The sequence below is a fragment of the Heterodontus francisci genome, chromosome 5 (assembly GCF_036365525.1).
Source record: "Heterodontus francisci isolate sHetFra1 chromosome 5, sHetFra1.hap1, whole genome shotgun sequence".
Lineage (NCBI taxonomy): Eukaryota > Metazoa > Chordata > Chondrichthyes > Heterodontiformes > Heterodontidae > Heterodontus > Heterodontus francisci.
The window spans coordinates 115,290,183-115,310,133 of NC_090375.1; the positions used below are offsets into that span (position 1 = coordinate 115,290,183).

Below are 19,951 nucleotides of genomic sequence, written 5' to 3' on the forward strand. Positions count from 1 at the left end.
CCCCTCAAAGCCTCAGACACATACTAGGAAAGGTCCTGAAGCAAGTGTGTGTAAGGAAGGCTGTGGTCTCAGAATGATCTTTAAGTTTTGTGAAAATTGTAGCCAGAAGATAGAAGCTGTCTTCAACTTTTGTCCATCTTGTGGCTTCAGTATACCTAAAGAAGAGACTGATGAAGAATTATAGCCTGTTACTGCCCACTCTACAGCATCTCAAACTCAGACTGTGCCCAGTTCAGAGGCACCCATAACAAAGCACAACCCTGTGAAAATAATCTACCCTGAAGTTAGCGACACTCTTTTGGAGCGACGGGGAAAGATGAAAGAGATGCATGACAGTCATGCTGGGCATGAGCTTTCAAAATAGTGATAGGACAGCAGGTCATGATACAGAATCCTGTAACTGGCACGTGGAGCACTGCACAGGTCTCCAGGGTTCGACCAGAACCACATTTGTACAAGGTTATTATTTCTACTGGTGCTTCTGCTCCTTAGCTCCCTTGTGCTCTGTGGCTAATTACTCATTCCCATAAATTTTCATCTAGGGAGAGAAAGTTAATGAAATGGTGAGTGTGAAAATGAAGCTAGGTGACACAGAGGGTGAAAGTGAGTGGCAGTGGCCAGAAGCTGCAGGACAGGTGTCCAGTGCAATAAGTAATCTGCAGAAGAGGAGGAAAGAAGCTAAGAAAGGGCCTGTACCACCAAATGTGAGGAATGAGATAGAGATAGTTCACCTTCTGGAGTTTTTGTCTTTGGGTACACAGAGTTTCTGCAGCAGGTGCTGGCAATGCTTTACATATACTCATCTACTGTTGGCACAAACCCACATACCCCTCCATTGCTGACAGTCAAGGCCTATTTCTTCCCTGCCATCTGCAATGCTTACTCCTCATAAGGAATTATCAGTCTACTGTCAGGGATTTACCCCATCCCATTTTCACCAGCAAAAATGCAACATTTGGTGAAGGCAGGTATCTACATGATATCATCCAGGTACAAGCAGGCTGCTAATATTACACTGAGGACAATGCTAGAAGCACCTTGAGGTTGGAGTTGTAAGGAACTGCAAGAATGAAAGGATTTTAAGTGGAATTCCAAATTCAAATTCCAGAGTTAGATCACCACAGATTCAAGATGTGCTGTGCATGATGATTTGCATTCCACTGACACAGTGAGGGCAAGTAGTGGATGGAGATTCGTGGCGCCGAAGTGAAGTTCTCAACTTATCTGCTCAAGAAATAATTCAACTTCTTCTGAATCTAGTCTGCAGTCCTGGTGTGAGAGAGGTGGCACGCAGACCCACCGTCACCTCCTGCCACCTCCATCCACCTGTTCTCATGACTCTGCTCACTAGCTTCCTCCTCTGACCACCCAATCAACATTTCCTTCACATCCCCATCTGCTTTATTAATAGCTCCAGGTCCGCTTATAAGAAATTATATGCACTGCACTTTGGTCTTTTTGCAGTGAGAAAACTAATTGGGGCTACTGGCACTTGTGAAGAAGTTGCCATGAAGTATTTGGGTACCTATAAATACTGCAGTCTCTTCTGAAACTCTTCTTAAAATAGAAACCTTTCCTTATAAAACAAGCCACCCATTCAAGGTATTAATCTAGTAAATCTTCTCTGAACTGCTTCCAACTCATTTACATCCTACCTTAAATAAGGAGACCAATACTATACAGAGTACTCCAGATGTGGTCTCACCAATGAAAGTGTGATAAGTAAACAGTGGAAATACAAATTGCGTCAAATGTTGCAGTGGAAATCATTTAACTCACTTTTCCTCCATGAAACTGTTGCCACTTTATTTACAGCAGGCATTTTTTTTAAATCCTCCAGCAACAAGTTTTCATATTGCCCCCAACTCTGTGTAATTCTCCCATAAAACCCAGGAGCAACACTCCCAGCCTGTCCAAAAATATATGAAGGACTGACACCACAAGTTGCAGTATAGCCAACATCGTGTAACCAGTGGATGGAAGTTCCACCCTTCAGTCGTTCCAATATCTTACTGCCAGGCCATCTATTGCGAGGGCACTGCAATAAACAATATGGGTGGAAATTAATAATTACCTGGGAAACAAAGTAATAATTGAGCTGGCATTAACTGTAAACTCAAGATGATCAAGGAGGTAGTGAACTAGTTTTGGCATGTTAGAAAGACATTGGGGAGTTGGAATATGAGAATTATTGGGCGATTTCAATAACCCAAAATTAAAGTGGGCAATCCAGGGACAACCATAAAGGCAAGGGCAAAATATAAGCAATGTTGCAAATATAGTCAATGGCTGCTTAACATAACAGATCAACCAAACCATGCAACACTAGATTTGGTATGTAGCAGATCATTGGATCTGATTAATAACCTGATGGTGGGTGTACACTGGGTTGAAGTTAGATTTGATCTCATAAGAAAGATTAAATCCAAAAATAACACAGAAATGCAAGACATTGAAAAGACAGTTTAGGTCTATGGGAAGAATTTTATGGAGGGTAATAAGAGAAACAGATCGAGAAAGCAAAGCAAATGGAAATTTCTCGAACAATGGTTCAGGCTTAGAAAAGACAAATTGACCTTGGTCTATTGAAAGAAACAACCCAATAGACCAAATTACACTTTCTTGTACTGTAATTTATTACTTTGATGTATAAATTTTGCATTTTGCTTTCTGAAATGCTCTGATACTTTCCTACTTTAGTTTGTTTCTATGTAACAGGAAGATAAAAATTTAAAATTGAAATAACCTGCAACAACTTTTATATTAACAGAAATAAGTAAAATAAAAACATTAAATGCTGGAATTACTTAGCAGGTCTGGCAGCACCTGGGGAGAGAGAAACAGAGTTAAAGTTTCAGGTCTGTGACGTTTCATTAGAACTGGGAAAAGTTAGAAATGCAATATGGTTTGTGCAAGTGAAAGGGGGGAGTGTAGGAAGAAAAATATAGGGAAGGTTCTGTGATAGGGTGGAGCGCAAGAGAGACTAAATGACAAAAGGTTTAATGGTGTAAGGCCAAAGGGAGTGGAATGGATAAGTAAAAAACAAACTTTTTTTTTATTTGTCGCTGGCTAGACCAGCATTTATTGCCCATCCTTAATTACCTTGAAAAGGTGGTGGTGAGCCGCCTTCTTGAACCGCTGCAGTGCAGGTGGTGTAGGTTAACCCACAGTGTTGTTAGGAAGGGAGCTCCAGGATTTTGACCCAGCGACAGTGAAGGAATGGTGATATAGCTCCAAGTCAGGATGGTGTGTGGCTTGGAGGCAATGCATCTGCTACCTTTGCCCTTCTAGGTGGTAGAGGTTGCAGGTTTGGTAGGTGGTGTCGAAGGACCCTTGGTGAGTTGCTGCTGTGCACCTTGTAGATGGTACACACTGCAGCCACTGTGTGTCAGTGGTGAAAGGAGTAGGTGGTGAATGGGGTGCCGATCAAGCGGGCTACTTTGTCCTGGATGATACGAAAATAATTACATACAAACATACGAATTAGGAGCAGAAGCAGGCCACTTGGCCCCTTGAGCCTGCTCCGCCATTTAGTAAGATCATGGCTGATCTGATTGGAACCATAACTCCACATTCCCGCCAACTCCTGATAACCTTTCACCCCTTTGCTTATCAAGAATCTATCTACCTCGGCCTTAAAAATATTTGAAGACTCTGCTTCCACTGCCTTTTGAGGAAGAGAGCTCTAAAGACTCACGACCATCTGAGAGAAAAAATTTCTCCTTATCTCTGTCTTAAATGGGTGAACACTTATTTTTAGATAGTGACCCCTAGTTCTAGAGCCTCCCACAAGGGGAAACATCCTTTCCACATCCACCCTGTCAAGACCCTTCAGGATCTTATATGTTTCAATCAAGTCGCCTCTTACTTTTATAAACTGCAGTGGATACAAGCCTAGCCTGTCCAACCTTTCCTCATAAGACAAGCCACCCATTCCAGGTATTAGTCGAGTAAATCTTCTCTGAACTGCTTCCAACGCATTTACATCCTTCCTTAAATAAGGAGACCAATACTGTACACAGTACTCCAGATGTGGTCTCACCAATGCCCTGTATAGCTGGAGCATAACCATCCTACTTTTGTATTCAATTTCCTTTGCAATAAACGATAACATTCTATTAGCTTTCCTAATTACTTGCTGTACCTGCATAATAACTTCTTGTGATTCATGCACTAGGACACCCAGATCCCTCTGCACCTCAGAGCTCTGCAATCTCTCACCATTTAGATAATATGCTTCTTTTTTATTCTTCCTGCCAAAATGGACAATTTCACATCTTCCCACATTATACTCCATTTGCCAGATCTTTGCCCACTCATTTAACCTATCTATATCCTTTTGTAGCCTCCTTATGTCCTCTTCACAACTTACTTTCCTACCTATCTTTGGGTCATCAGCAAATTTTGCAACCATACCTTCAGTCCTTTCATCCAAATCATTTATATAAATTGTAAAAAGTTGAGGCCCCAGCACTGATCCCTATGACACAAAATGATCCATTTATGCCTACTCTGTTTCCTGTTAGCTAGCCAATCCTCTATCCATGCCAATATGTTACACCCTATACCATGAGCTTTTATTTTCTGAAATAACCTTTGATTTGGCAGATTAACAAATTTCTTCGGGAAATTTAAATACATTACATTCACCGGTTCCCTTTTATCCATAGCATATGTTACTTTTTCAAAGAATTCCAATAAATTGGTTAAACATGATTTCCCTTTCACAAAACCATGTTGACTCTGCCTGATTACCTTCACATTTTCTAAGTGCCCTGCTATAATGTCTTTAATAACAGCTTCTTACATTTTCGTTAAGACAGATGTTAAGCTAAGTGGCCTGTAGTTTCCTGCTGTCTCCGTCCTATTTTCCAATCTAATGGACCCTCCCCGAATCGAGGGAAATTTGGAAAATTAAAACTAATGCATAACCTATCTCACTAGCCACTTCATTTAGGACCCTAGGATGAAGTCCATCAGGACCCGGGGACTTGTCAGCCCACAGGTCCAACAATTTGCTCAGTATCACTTCCCTGCGATTGTAAATTTCTTGAATTCTTCCCTCCCTTCCATTTTCTGATTTACAGCTAATATTGGGATGTTACTTGCATCCTCTATAGTGAAGAACGATGCAAAATACCTGTTCAATTCATCTGCCAGCTCCGTATTTTCCCTTATTAATTCCCTCGACTCACTTTCTATATGGCCAACGCTCACTTTGTTAACTTTTCTTTTTTAAATATCTATGGAAACTCTTACTATCTGTTTTTATATTTCTAGCTAGCTTTCTCTTGTACTCTAATTTTTCCTTCCCTATCGATCTTTTAGTCATTCTTTGCTGTTTTTTATATTTCAATCTTCTGACCTGCACCCACCTTTGCGGAATTAAATGCTTTTTCTTTAAACTTGATACTATCTTTAATTTTTTTTAGTTAACCAAGGATAGTGGATCCTTCCCTTTGGAATTTTTCTTTCTCGTGGAATGTATCTATTCTGTGTATTCTGAAATATCCCCTTAAATGTCTGCCACTGCATCTCTATTGACCTATCCCTTAACCTAATTTGCCAGTTCACTTTAGCTAGCTCTGCATTCATGCCCTCATAATTGCCCTTATTTAAGTTTCAAATACTATTCTTGGACCCATCTTCTCTCACTCAAACTGAATGTAAAATTCAATCATATTATGATCACCACTACCTAGGTGTGCCTTCACTATGAGGTCATTAATTAATCCTATCTTGCTGCACAATACCAGGTCTAGTATAGCCTGCTCTCTGGTTGGCTCCAGAATGTGCTGTTCTCAGAAAGTATCCCGAAAACATTCTATGAACTCCTCATCAAGGCTACCTTTGCCTATCTGATTTTTCCAGCGATATGTAAATTAAAAACCCCCATGATTATCGGCGTACCTTTCTGACAAGCTCCCATTATTTCATCCTTTATATTCTATCCTACCATGTGGTTACTGTTAGGGGGCCTTTACATCACTAACACGACTGACTTATTGCCTTTACCATTTCTCATCTCTATCCAAACAGCTTCTACACCCTGGTTTCCTGAACTTAGGTCATCCCTCTCTATTGTGTTAATACCATCATTAATTAACAGAGCCACCCTTCCACCTTTTCCTAGCTTCCAGACCTTCCTAAATGTCATGTACCCTTCAATATTTAGGTCCCAATCTATGTCATCCTGCAGCCATGTCTCTGTAATGGCTATCAGATCATACTTATTTATTTCTATTTGCGCTCTCAGTTCATCTGTTTTGATTCAAATGTTACGTGCATCAAGATACAGAGCCTTTAGTTTTGTCCTTTTATTATTTTTGTAGCGTCTGGCCTTAACTGCTGATTTACCCTTAGATTTGTACACTCTGTCCCTTTCTGTCACAGTCTGTTTATCATGTCCCATATTAATACCTTTCTCTCTTGCCTTGTCTCTACTCTTGCAGGTGCAACAGGCGGTAAAAAAGGCAAATGGTATGTTGGCCTTCATAGCGAGAGGCTTCGAGTACAGGAGCAGGGATGTCCTGCTGCAATTATACAGGGCCTTGGTGAGGCCACACCTGGAATGTTGTGTGCAGTTTTGGTCTCCTTATCTGAGGAAGGATGTTCTTGCTATAGAGGGAGTGCAACGAAGGTTTACCAGATTGATTCCTGGGATGGCAGGACTAACGTATGAGGAGAGATTGAGTCGATTAGGATTAGATTCGCTGGAGTTCAGAAGTGTGAGGGGGGATCTCATAGAAACCTATAAAATTCTAACAGGACTTGACAGGGTAGATGCAGGAAGGATGTTCTCGATGGTGGGGGAGTCCAGAACCAGGGGTCATAGTCTAAGGATACGGGGTAAGCCTTTCAGGACTGAGATGAGGAGAAATTACTTCACCTAGAGAGATGTGAGCCTGTGGAATTCGCACCACAGAAAGCAGTTGAGGTCAAAACATTGTATTTTCAAGAAGGAGTTAAATATAGCTCTTGCGGCGAAAGGGATCAAAGGATAGGGGGGAAAAGTGGGAACAGGCTACTGAGTTGGATGATCAGCCATGATCATAATGAATGGCGGAGGCTTGAAGGGCCGAATGGCCTACTCCTGCTCCTATTTTCTATGTTTCTTTGATTTACCACATCTTCCCAAATTTAATCCCTTGTGCCCCACTATTTAGTTTAAAACCCTCTCTACTTCCCTAGTTATACAGCTCGCTAGAACACTCGCCCCAGCACAGTTCAGGTGTAGATCGTCCCAAAGATATAGCCCCCACTTTGCCCAGTACTGGTGCCACTGCCCCATGAACCGGAACGCACTTCTACCACACCAGTCTTTGAGCCACACATTCATTGTTCTCATCTTATTTGTCCTATGCCAATTTGCACGTGGCTGAGGTAATAATCCAGAGATTATTACCTTTGAGGTTTGGCTTCTTAATTTTGTGCCAGGCTCCTCATACTGACTATGCAGAGGCTCCTCCTTTGTCCTGCCTATGTCATTGCTACCTACATGGACCACGACAACTGGATCCTGCCCTTCCCACTGTAAATTCCTCTCCAGCCCTGAGCAGATGTCCCAAACCCTGGCACCAGGCAGGCAACATAGCCTTCAGGACTCTCGCTCTTTGCTGTAGAGAACAGTATCAATCCCCCTCATTATACTGTCCCCTGCTACCACGACAATACTTTTTGCTCTCCCCACTTGAATGGCTTCCTGTACCAGCGTGCCATGGTCAGTTAGCTCATCCACCCTGCTGCCTCCACTCTCATCCAAACAAGCTGAAAGAACCTCAAATCTGTTGGACAATTGCAAAGGCTGAGGCTTCTGCACTCCTGCCTTCTGGGACTCTTTACCTGCCTCAGCTGTAGCCACACTCTCCTGTTCCTGACCACTGATCAAATCAGAAGTCCCTATCCTAAGGGGTGTGACCACATCCTGGTACACAGTATCCAGGTAACTTTCCCCCTCCCTGATGTGTCGCAGTGCCTGCAGCTCGGCCTCCAACTCAGTGACTCTCAGCTGAAGCTCCTCAAGCCGCAAATACTTACTGCAGATGTGTTTGCCCTGGATCACACTGGCATCCAGGAATTCCCACATGCTGCGGCTGTGACACATCATCTGTCCTGCCATCCCTAATGTGTTTTAATTAACTACTTAATTTGTTTTATTCAATTATTTATTTTACTTTTCTATATATTTTGTTAACCTTACCACCAGTTCCTGTACTATTTTCAACTTTAGGAATAGAATAGACCTTAACCACTTACCAGATACTCACCAAACAGCAAGTTTCTTCCCCTGCAGTAGAGTAAGAACCAAATCATACAGGGTGAATAAGTTAGAAAAAGCAAAGGAGCACATCCTTCCCCTCCTCACCTAACTCCCTCATCTCATCAATTCTCAGCACTCTGTTCAAGTCGAGCTTCTTAAGTGGTGCTGGAGCTGCACTCATTCAAGCAAGTGGACAGTATTCCATCACACTCCTGAATTGTGCCTAGTAGATGGTGGACAGGCTTTGGGGAGTCAGGAGGTGAATTACTCGCTGTAGAATTCCTAGCCTCTGACCTGCTCTGGTAGCCACAGTATTTATATGGTTGGTCCAGTTCAGTTTCAGGTCAATGGTAACCTCCAGGATGTTGATAGTGGAGGATTCAGCGATGGTAATGCCATTGAATGTCAAGGGGAGATGGTTGGATTTTCTCTTGTTTGAGATGGTCATTGCCTGGCACTTGTGTGGTGCGAGTGTAACTTGCCACTTAACAGCCCAAGCCTGAATGTTGTCCGGGTCTTGTTGCATATGAATACAGACTGCTTCAGTTGCTGAGGAATCGCGAATGGTGCTGAACATTGTGCAATCATCAGCGAACATCCCCACTTCTGACCTTATGATGGAGGGAAGGTCATTGATGAAGCAGCTGAAGATGGCCGGGCCTAGGCCACTACCCTGAGGAAGTCTTGCAGTGATGTCCTGGGGCTGAGATGATTGACCTCCAACAACCACAACCATCTTCCTTTGTGCTAGGTATGACTCCAACCAGTGGAGAGTTTTTCCCCAATTCCCATTGACTCCAGTTTTGCTAGGCCTCCTTGATGCTATACACGGTCAAATGCTGCCTTGATGTCAAGAGCAGTCACTCTCACCTCACCTCAATTATCAGGTCTTTATTACTTATGCAATTATTTAATGATTAAATATTGACTAACTGCTTTACATGTATATATTACAACAATAGATATTGGAGACTGGGGGGTATTTTTAAGTCCTGGGCAGGAAACTAGCCAGCCTGTGCAGGAGTGGCTGTGGGAGGCCCAGCCCAGATTTTAACAGCCGAATCTCATTTACATACTGGTGGCTGGTATCCCATATTTTCTGAGCATGAACAACTGTTGGTGACATTTCATGTTTTCTTTACTTTCTAGTTCTGCAGCTCATATTATCGTCCCTAAAATTCTTTCTGTAGCCCTAAACTGTCTTTTCAATATCTTGCACATCTGTGTTATTTTTGGGTTTAACCTTTGGATCAAATCTAACTTCAATTCAAGTGTACACATCAGGTTATTAATCAGATTCAATGATCTGCTAGATACCAAATCTATTATACATTGGTTTTGTTGACCCATTATGTTAAGCAGCCATTGATTACCTCTGCATCTGGAAGCAATTGGCTGACTATTAAAAATCAACTGTCTCAGAGGCTGGCAGCTGGGCCCATGATAAGTATTGAGATGAAGTGGGAAACAGGGTTTCTGGGTACTCAGCATTTTGGAGGGTAGGTTTAGAAGGATAAGTGGAGAAAAAAAAGTCTGGGGAGAGGAGGCCCACACTTCCATTGTGGAGCTTGTAGGAGCAGCAGTGCTCCTCCTGGGTCCACAAAGGAAGGAAATAAACTTACCTGGAAGGGCTTTTTCTCCTGCTGATTCTCCTCTTGTTAGCTTCAACATGCATCTGCACACTTCAAGAAAAACCCTGCCTGTTTCAGACTAGTGTCCTTGGTGCCTGTAATTTAAAATTGCAGTCAGCAGGTTTGGGGCAAGATGGGCGGCGGGGGAAGCAGTTTAAATTTCCCCATATGTTACAAGGCATAACACAATCTTGAGATTCAAAGTAATTTAAACTGAATTTTGTTCATGTGAATTATGAAGTTACTTGCATCTGAATCTTCTATTGTAACAGATTAAGGCCAAGTGTTTTCAATATCTAATGAACAGGCAATAGCAAAATATGATAAATTTCACTCAGTGAAGCTAACAAGATAATTCATTACTAATTAAAGAATATTAGATATAGTGAATGATACTTCCGGGGAAACTTTGCATTCAACTTTGTTATGGAATTATTTCCAGCTATGCTCATTTAATTTTGATGATCAAAAGGTTTTTTTCTTGATGTCCAATGAATTAATTCATTAATTAACAGAGGAGGTTGATGAAGGGAATGTGGTGGATGTTGTTTAGATGGATTTTGCGAAAGCATTTGATAAAGTACCACATAAAAGGGTGGATAACAAAATTCAGGTTCGTGGAATAGGAGGGTCAGTGTCCAATTGGATAAAAAATTGGCTAAAGGACAGAAAACAGCGAGTCACAGTAAATGGTTGTTTTTCAGACTGGAGGATGGTAGACAATGATCAGTGCTGGGACCACTGCTTTTTTGCTATATATAAATGACTTGGATCTTGGAATACAGAGTAGAACCTCAAAATTTGCGGATGACACCAAACCTGGAGGTGTGACAAATTGTTAGGATGATATGAACTGCCTACAACAGGACATGGATAGGCTATCAGAATGGGCAGATAGGTGGTAGATGGAATTTAATACTGACAAGTGTGAGGAGATACATTTTGACAGAAGGAATAGGGAGAAGCAATATATACCTAATGGCGCAGTGGTTAGCACCGCAGCCTCACAGCTCCAGCGACCTGGGTTCGATTCTGGGTACTGCCTGTGCAGAGTTTGCAAGTTCTCCCTGTGACTGCGTGGGTTTTCGCCGGGTGCTCCGGTTTCCTCCCACAGCCAAAGACTTGCAGATTGATAGGTAAATTGGCCATTGTAAATTGCCCCTAGTATAGGTAGGTGGTAGGGGAATTGTGGGGATGTGGTAGGAATATGGGATTAATGTAGGATTAGTATAAATGGGTGGTTGATGGTCGGCACAGACTCGGTGGGCCGAAGGGCCTGTTTCAGTGCTGTATCTCTAAATAAATAAATAAAAAATAGAGTGTGCAGTAACAGAGGGACCTTGGGGGTGCATGTGCATAGATCTTTGAAGGTGGCAGGACATATTGAGTGGTCAGTAAAGCATATGACATCTTGGGCTTCATAAATAGAGGCATTGAGTACATAATAACATAAGAAATAGGAGCAGGAGTAGGCCATTGAGCCCTTTGAGCCCGCTCTGCCATTCAATGAGATCATGGCTGATCTACCGCAACACCATTTTCCTGCACTATCCCTGTAACCTTTGATGTTTTTAATATGTAGAAATCTATTGATCTCAGACTCAATAACTGAGCCTCCACAGCACTCTGGGGTCGAGAATTCCAAATTTCTTCACCCTCTGAGTGAAGAAATTCCCCCTCATCTAGGTCCTAAATGGCCTGCCTCTTATTCTGAGACTGTGTCCCCTGAACCATAGAACCATAGAAAAAGTACAGCACAGAAGGAGGCCATTCAGCCCATCGTGTTTGCACTGGCCGAATAAACTATCCACCCAAAGTAATCCCACCTTTCAGCACCTGGTCCATAGCCTTGCAGGTTACAGCACTTCAGGTACATGTCCAGCTACCTTTTAAAAGAATTGAGAGTCTTTGCCTCCACCACCAGTCCTGGCAGCGAATTCCAGACACCCCCCAACCCACTGGATGAGAAAGTTTCCCCTCATGTACCCTCTAATCCTTCTACCAATCATCTTAAATCAGTGTCCCCTGGTAATTGACCTCACTGCCAGGGGAAACAGGTCCTTCCTGTCCACTTTATCTAGGCCCCTCATAATTTTGTACACCTCGATCAAGTCACCCTTCAGCCTCCTCAGTTCCAGGGAAAACAACCCTAGCCTATCCAATCTTTCCTCATAGCTGCAACCTTCAAGCCCTGGCAATATTTTTGTAAATCTCCTCTGTACGCTCTCCAGAGCAATTATGTCTTTTCTGTAATATGGTGACCAGAATTGCACGCAATACTCCAGCTGTGGCCTAACCAACGCTCTATATAGTTCCAGCATCACATCCCTGCTTTTGCACTCTATATCTCGGCCAATAAAGGAAAGCAATCCACATGCCTTCTTCACCACTTTATTGACCTGTCCTGCCACCTTCAGGGACCTGTGGACATGCACTTCACTCTCACTTCTTCTACCCCTCTCAATATCCTCCCGTTTATTGTATATTCCCTCACTTTATTTGTCCTCCCCAAAGGTAATACCTCACACTTCTCTGGATTGAATTCCATTTGCCACTTTTCCGCCCACTCAATCAAAACATTGATATCATTCTGTAGTCCACGGTTTTCCTCCTCAATATTAACTACACGGCCAATTTTTGTGTCATCAGCAAATTTCTCAATCATACCACCCACATTTAAGTCCAGATCATTAATATATACCACAAACAGCATGGGACCCAACACTGGGCCCTGTGGAACCACTGAAAACCGCTTTCTATTCATAAAAACATCCATCGACTACTACCCTTTGTTTCCTGTCCCTGAGCCAATTCTGGATCCAACCTGTCACCTTCCCCTGTATCCCATGGGCTTTCATTTTACTGAGCAGTCTGCCATGTGGGATCTTGTCAAATGCCTTACTAAAATCCATATAAACCACATCCACTGCACTACCCTCATCAATCCTCCTTGTCACTTCCTCAAAAAACTCAATCAAGTTAGTATGACATGACCTTCTTCTAACAAATCCATGCTGACTATCCCTAATTAATCGATGCCTTTCTAAGTGACAGTTTATCCTGTCCCTCAGAATTGATTCTAACAATTTACCCACCGAGGCCAGACTGACTGGCCTATAATTACCTGGCTTATCCCTTGCACCCTTTTTAAATAATGGTACAACATTCGCAGACCTCCAATCATCTGGTACCTCACTTGCATCTAGTGAGGATTTGAAGATGATCTTCAGAGCATCTGCTATTTCCTCCCTGGCTTCCTTTAACAATCTGGGATGCAATCCATCCGGTCCAGGTGATTTATCCACTTTCAGGGATGTCAGACCCTCAAGCACTTTCTCTCTCATTATGCTTGCTGTATCTAATAATTCACACTCCTCCTCTTTAACAACAATGTTTGCATCAACCCTCTCCTTTGTGAAGACAGAGACAAAAAACTCATTAAGAACCGTGCCCACATCTTCTGCATCCACGCATAAGTTCGCCTGTACATCTCTGATAGGCCCTACCCTTTCCTCTTGCTCTTAATGTACTGATAAAACATTTTCGGGTTTTCCTTGATTCTGGTTTTCCCTGGTTCTGGACTCCCCAGCCAGGGGAACATCCTTCCTGCATCAACCCTGTTGAGCCCTGTAAGAATGTTGTATAAAAGCAAAATACTGCAGATGCTGGAAATCTGAAATAAAAACAAGAAATGCTGGAAATACTCAGCAGGCCTGGCAACATCTTTTTTTTTAGTTTAGAGATACAGCACTGAAACAGGCCCTTCGGCCCACCGAGTCTGTGCCGACCATCAACCACCCATTTATACTAATCCTACATTAATCCCATATTCCTATCACATCCCCACCTGTCCCTATATATTTCCCTACCACCTACCTATACTAGGGGCAATTTATAATGGCCAATTAACCTATTAACCTGCAAGTCTTTGGCATGTGGGAGGAAACCGGAGCACCCGGAGGAAACCCACGCAGACACAGGGAGAACTTGCAAACTCCGCACAGGCAGTACCCAGAATCGAACCCGAGTCCCTGGAGCTGTGAGGCTGCGGTGCTAACCACTGCGCCACTGTGCTGTGGAGGGAGAAGCAGAGTTATCATTTCAGGTCAATGACCCTTCATCAGAACATTCATCAGAATGTTGTATGTTTGAATGAGATCACCTCTCATTCTTCTTAACTCCAGAGAATAAAGGCCCAGTCTATTTAATCTTCCCTCATAGGACAATCCCTCCATCCCAGGAATTAGTTTGGTGAACTTTCATTGCACTCCCTCTATGGCAAGTATATCTTTCCTTAAATAAGGAGACCAAAACGGCACACAATACTCCAAGTGTGGTCTCACCAAGGTCCTATATAATTGTAGTAAGACATCTTTACTCCTGTACTCAAATCCTTTTGTACTGAAGGTCAACATACCATTTGCCTTCTTAATTGCTTGCTGTACCTGCATGTTAGCTTTCAGTGACTCATGAACTAGGACATCCAAGTACCTTTGAAATGCAACACTTCCCAGCCTCTCACCATTTAAGAAATACTCGGTATTTCTGTTTTTCCTACCAAAGTGGATAACCTCACATTTCTCCACATTGTATTCCATATGCCAAATTTTTGCCCACTCGCTTAGCCTCACCAAATCCCCTTGAAGTGTCTTTGCATCATCCTCACAACTCACACTTCCACCTAGTTTTGTGTCATCTACAAACTTGGAAACATTACATTTAATCCCCACATCCAAATCATTGATATAGATTGTGAATAGCTGGGTCCCAAGCACTGATCCTTATGGTACCCCACTAGTCATAGCCTGCCAATCCGAAAATAACCAATTTATTCCTACTTTCTGTTTTCTGTCCATTAACCAGTTCTCAATCCATGCCAGTATATTCCACCCCAATCCTATATGCTCTAATTTTGTTTACTAACCTCTTGTGTGGGACCTAATCAAAAGCTTTCTGAAAATCTAAATATACCACATCCACTGGTTCCCCCTTGTCTATTCTGCTAATTACATCCACAAAAAACTCTAACAGGTCCATTAAATATGATTTCTCTTTCATAAATCCATGCCCAATCTGCCCAATCCTACCAGTATTTTCTAAGTGTCCTGTTACCACATCCTTTATTATAGATTCCAGCAGGGAAATTATACTGGACCTTTATAAAGCTCTGGTTAGGCCCCAGCTGGAGTACTGTGTCCAGTTCTGGACACCACACTTCAGGAAGGATGTGAGGGTCCTTGAGAGGGTGCAGAGGAGATTTACCAGAATGGTTCCGGGGATGGGGTATTTTAGTTACAAGGTTAGGCTGGAAAAGCTGGGGTTGTTCTCCTTAGAGCAAAGGAGATTGTGGGGAGATTTAATAGAGGTGTTCAAGATCATGACAGGCATAAATAAGTTAGACAGGAAAAACTGTCCACAGTAACTAATGGTACAAGGACTAGGGGACACAAATTGAAGGTTTTGGGCAAGAGATACAGGGGGACTATGAGGAAAACATTTTTTATCTAGTGGATGGTAATAATCTGGAACTCACTGCTCACGAGGATGGTGGAAACAGAGACAATGATCTCAAAAGGAAATTGCATGGGCAATTGAAGGAAATAAATTTGCAGGGCTATGGGGATCGAGCGAGGGACTGGGACTGACTGGATTGCTCCGTGGAGTGCCGGCATGGACTCGATGGGCTGAATGGCCTCCTTCTGAGCTATAAATGACTATGACTCCAGAATTTGAGTTTTGTAGTTCTAGATTATGTGCTTAGGTCCCTGGAGTGTAACTAGGATGCTGACCTTCTGACTTAGAGGCGACAGTGCTACCAACTGAGCCATGCCAAACGCCACAGTAAATGTACTTAAGCTCTCTAATCTTATTGTGGGATCTAAGGGCTTCTAACATAGGTAACAGCCTAATGGTCCTTCTGTGAATCTTTTCCAGGGCCTCTCTATCACCAACCATGTGATGGGACCAAAACTAGACACGACTTTCTAATATTAATATTTATTATTAATAATCTGAGTTCCAGCATAAATTATTTAAGTACTAGCGTGTTTATAGTAATGTAAAATGTCCTAACAAACTAAATATAACGCGGGTATATAGTATCGAACCTAGAGATAAATCCAAAATTAAGATCAAAATAACTTTCAACAACTTTTATCTTAAAACACAAGAACATTTTGAAACAATAGAACAGCAAACTAGTATGTTCACAAGATAAGAGAAAAAGCAACTGTGCAACATATCACAACAATCTAACAGCATTATTAAACTGTTAAATCCATTATGATCTTATTTTAAGATTTGGAACACATTACCAATATTGTATTAATATATCCAAAATCATAGTACAGTAAAACCTGAAATGCGTCTCATCCGTATGGCTGAAGTACTGTACCTTGGTCACCATGTTAGAAGGCAGCAACAAAAATCTGACTGGTTCTGGCCTATAAGGAAAAAAGCAAATATGGGATTTCTTGGTCTAGTGGGTTATTACTGGAATCTCACACTGAATTAAGTGGGAGAATAGTTGCATTGCCAAAGCACCTTAACTCAAAACATAGAAGAGTCAATGATTGTGCACATTTAATCAGACTCCAGCATAGTTATATAGTACACATTTTATAGTCCTCAGATTTGACTAAGTTTGACACACAAAAAAAAGATGTGGTAAATTGGTGTATATACAATACAGGCGTATATCCCAGATGGGAATAGTGAATGGTAATGCAAATGAATTATTGCAACAACAGTAGCACACAGTATTGGTTCACATGGCCATTATATATATGGCACATGCAGAAATCTCCTCCAGGATTGGGAGTTATATTATAAATGTTGTTTTGTTTCATTGTGAAATAAGCAAAGCTCTTTGGATTCTTCATCAGATTGGTTAGCTGATTTAAATTGCTCAACACAGCAGAGGTTTTGTGTAAAATAAATGAGCTAATGTCCATCTTAAATGTATAGTTGCACCTCATCAAAGAAATTACAGCACAGAAAGAGGCTATTTGTCCCATCTTAAACTGGAGATTCTGCTTTCATTTTATTCTCTACTTTTCTTCATACTCTTTTTGGTGTTTCTGCTGAGTAGTATCAATGCTGCCGAAGGCACTTCTAAAAATGATTTATTTATGTAAGTAACACAAATTGTAATATTGAAATGCAATTCTCCTGCTTTCATCTTAAAATCTGATTTTAAAAAACTTTAGATTGTGGCATTAATGTAGAAAAACATCCCAAAGTGCTTCAGAGTTACGCAAACAAAGAATGGAGATTTTAGGAGGGATGACAAAAAATTGGTCGAAGCGGGCCTTAGAAGAGAGAGAAGTGAAGATGTGGAGATGGTGTAGGACAGGAAAAACTTTTTAAAACAAATTCACAGCAAAAAGCTTAACTAAATTACCCATGACTTTTTTATTCGTTTGTGGGACGTGGGTGTCACTGGCTAGGCCAGCATTTGTTGCCCATCACTAATTGCCGTTGAGAAGCTGGTGAGCTACCTTCTTGAACAGAGGGCATTTAAGACTCAACCACATTGCTGTGGGGCTGGAATTACAGGTCAAACCAGGTAAGGATGACAGATTTATTGTCCATCCCTAATTGCCGTTGAGAAGGTGATGGTGAGCTGCCTTCTTAAACCTTTGCAGTCCTTGGGGTGTAGATACACCCACAGTGCTGTTAGAAAGGGAGTTCCAGGATTTTTACTCAGCGACAGTGAAGGAACGGCGATATAGTTCCAAGTCAAGATGGTGTGTGGCTTGGAGGGGAACTTGCACGTGGTGGTGTTCCCATGCATCTGCTGCCCTTATTCTTCTAGGTGGTAGAGGTCACAGGTTTGGAAGGTGCTCTCTAAGGAGCCTTGGTGAGTTGCTGCAATGCATTTGTAGATGCTACTCACTGCTGCTATTGTGCATCGGTGGTGGAGGGAGTGAATGTTGAAGGTGGTAGATGGGGTGCCATTCAAGCAGGCTGCTTTTTTCTTGATGGTGTCGAGCTTCTTGAGTGATGCTGCAGCTGCACCCATCCAGGCAAGCGAGAGTATTCCATCACACTCCTGAATTGTGCCTTGTAGATGGTGGACAGGCTTTGGGGAGTCAGGAGGTCTCATTGCAGATTTCCCAGCCTGCTCTTGTAGCCACAGCATTTACGTAGCTGGTCCAGTTCAGTTCCTGGTCAATGGTTATCCCCAGGATACTGATAGTGGGGGATTCATCAATGGTAATGCCACTGAACAACAAGGGTAGATGGTTAGATTCTCTCTTGTTTGAGATGGTCATTGCCTGGCACATGTGTGGCCCGAATGTTACTTGCCACTTATCAGCCCAAGCCTGGATGTTGTCCAGGTCGTGCTGCACCTGGACACGGGCTGCTTCAGTATCTGAACATTGTGCAATCATCAGTGAACATCCCCATTTCTGATCTTATGATGGAGGCAAAGTCATTGATGAAGAGCTGAAGATGCTTGAGCCGAGGAAACTGCCCTGAGGAACTCCTGTAGTGATGGCCTGGGACTGCGGTAATTGACCTGCAACAACCACAACCATCTTCCTTTGTGCTAGGTATGACTCCAACCAGTGGAGAGTTTTCCCCCTGATTCCCATTGACTCCAGTTTTGCTAGGGCTCCTTAATGCCTCACTCAGTCAAATGCTGCCTTGACGTCAAGGGCAGTCACTGTCACCTCACCTCTGGAGGTCAGCTCTTTTGTCCAAGTTTGGAACAAGGCTGTAATGAGGTCAGGAGTTGAGTGGCCCTGGCGGAACCCAAACTGATCGTCAGTGAGCAGGTTATTGCTGAGCAAGTGCCACTTGATAGCACTGTTGACGAACCCTTCCATCACTTCACCTATGATCGAGAGTAGCCTGATAGGGAGGTAATTGGCCAGGTTGGATTTGTCCTGGTTTCTGTGTACAGGACATGCTTGGGCAATTTTCCACATTGCCGGGTAGATGCCAGTGTCTTAGCTGTACTGGATTGGCTTAGCTAGAGGCGTGGCTAGTTCTGGAGCACAAGTATTCAGTACTATTGCTGGAATGTTGTCATGGTCCATAGGCTTTGCAGTGTCCAGTGCCTTCAGCTGTTTCTTTATATCACATGGAGTGAATCAGATTGGCTGAAGACTGACATCTATAATACAGTCATAGAGTTATACAGCACAGAAACAGGCCCTTCAGCCCGTCGTGTCTCTGCCGGCCATCAAGCACCTAACAGTTATAATCCCATTTTCCAGCACTTGGCCCGTAGCCTTGTGTGCTATGGTGTTTCAAGTGCTCATCTATATACTTCTTAAATGTTGTGAGGGTTCCTGCCTCAACCACCTCTTCAGGCAGTGCGTTCCAGATTCCAACCACCCTCTGGGTGAAAAAATCTTTCCTCAAATCCCCTCTAAACCTCATGCCCCTTAACTTAAATCTATGCCCCCTGGTTATTGACCCCTCTGCTAAGGGAAAAAGTTTCTTTCTATCTAACCTATCAGTGCCCCTCATAAAACTTCCTCCATACCTCAATCATGTCCCCCCTCAGCCTTCTCTGCTGTAAGGAAAACAACCCTAGCCTTTTCAGTCTCTCTTCATAGCTGAAATGCTCCAGCCCAGGCAACATCCTGGTGAATCTCCTCTGCACCCTCTCCAGTGCAATCACATCCTTCTTATAGTGTGATGTCCAGAACTGTACACAGTACTCCAACTGTGGCCTAACTAGCGTTTTATACAACTCCATCATTACCTCCCTGCTCTTATATTCTGTGCCTCAGCTAATAAAGGCAAATATCCCATATGCCTTCCTAACCACCTTATCTACCTGTGCTGTTGCATTCAGTGATCTATGGACAAGTACACCAAGGTCCCTCTGACCTTCTGTACTTCCTAGGGTCCTACCAACCATTCCCTTGCCTTGCTAGTCCTCACAAAAGGGATCACCTCACACTTCTCAGGTTTAAATTCCATTTGCCACTGTTCCGCCCATCTTACCAGCCCATCTATATCGTCCTGTAATCTAAGGCTTTCCTCCTCACTATTTATGGCACCACCAATTTTTGTGTCACCTGCGAAGTTACTGATCATA

At 42.7% G+C, this 19,951-nt stretch overlaps 1 protein-coding gene across 4 annotated transcripts in view; it reads right to left on the minus strand.

The window, feature by feature from the left end:
• Positions 1-19,951, minus strand: part of ppp1r42 (protein phosphatase 1, regulatory subunit 42) — a 231,429-nt gene that overhangs the window by 55,208 nt on the left and 156,270 nt on the right. For 3 of the 4 annotated variants that reach the window (XM_068030917.1, XM_068030913.1, XM_068030914.1), the window contains one exon: positions 16,286-16,334. The exons of the other annotated variant lie outside the window; for it this stretch is intronic. In XM_068030917.1, the coding sequence (XP_067887018.1) occupies positions 16,286-16,334 (49 nt within the window). The remainder of the gene's footprint in view (positions 1-16,285; positions 16,335-19,951) is intronic. 4 annotated transcript variants of the gene reach the window in all.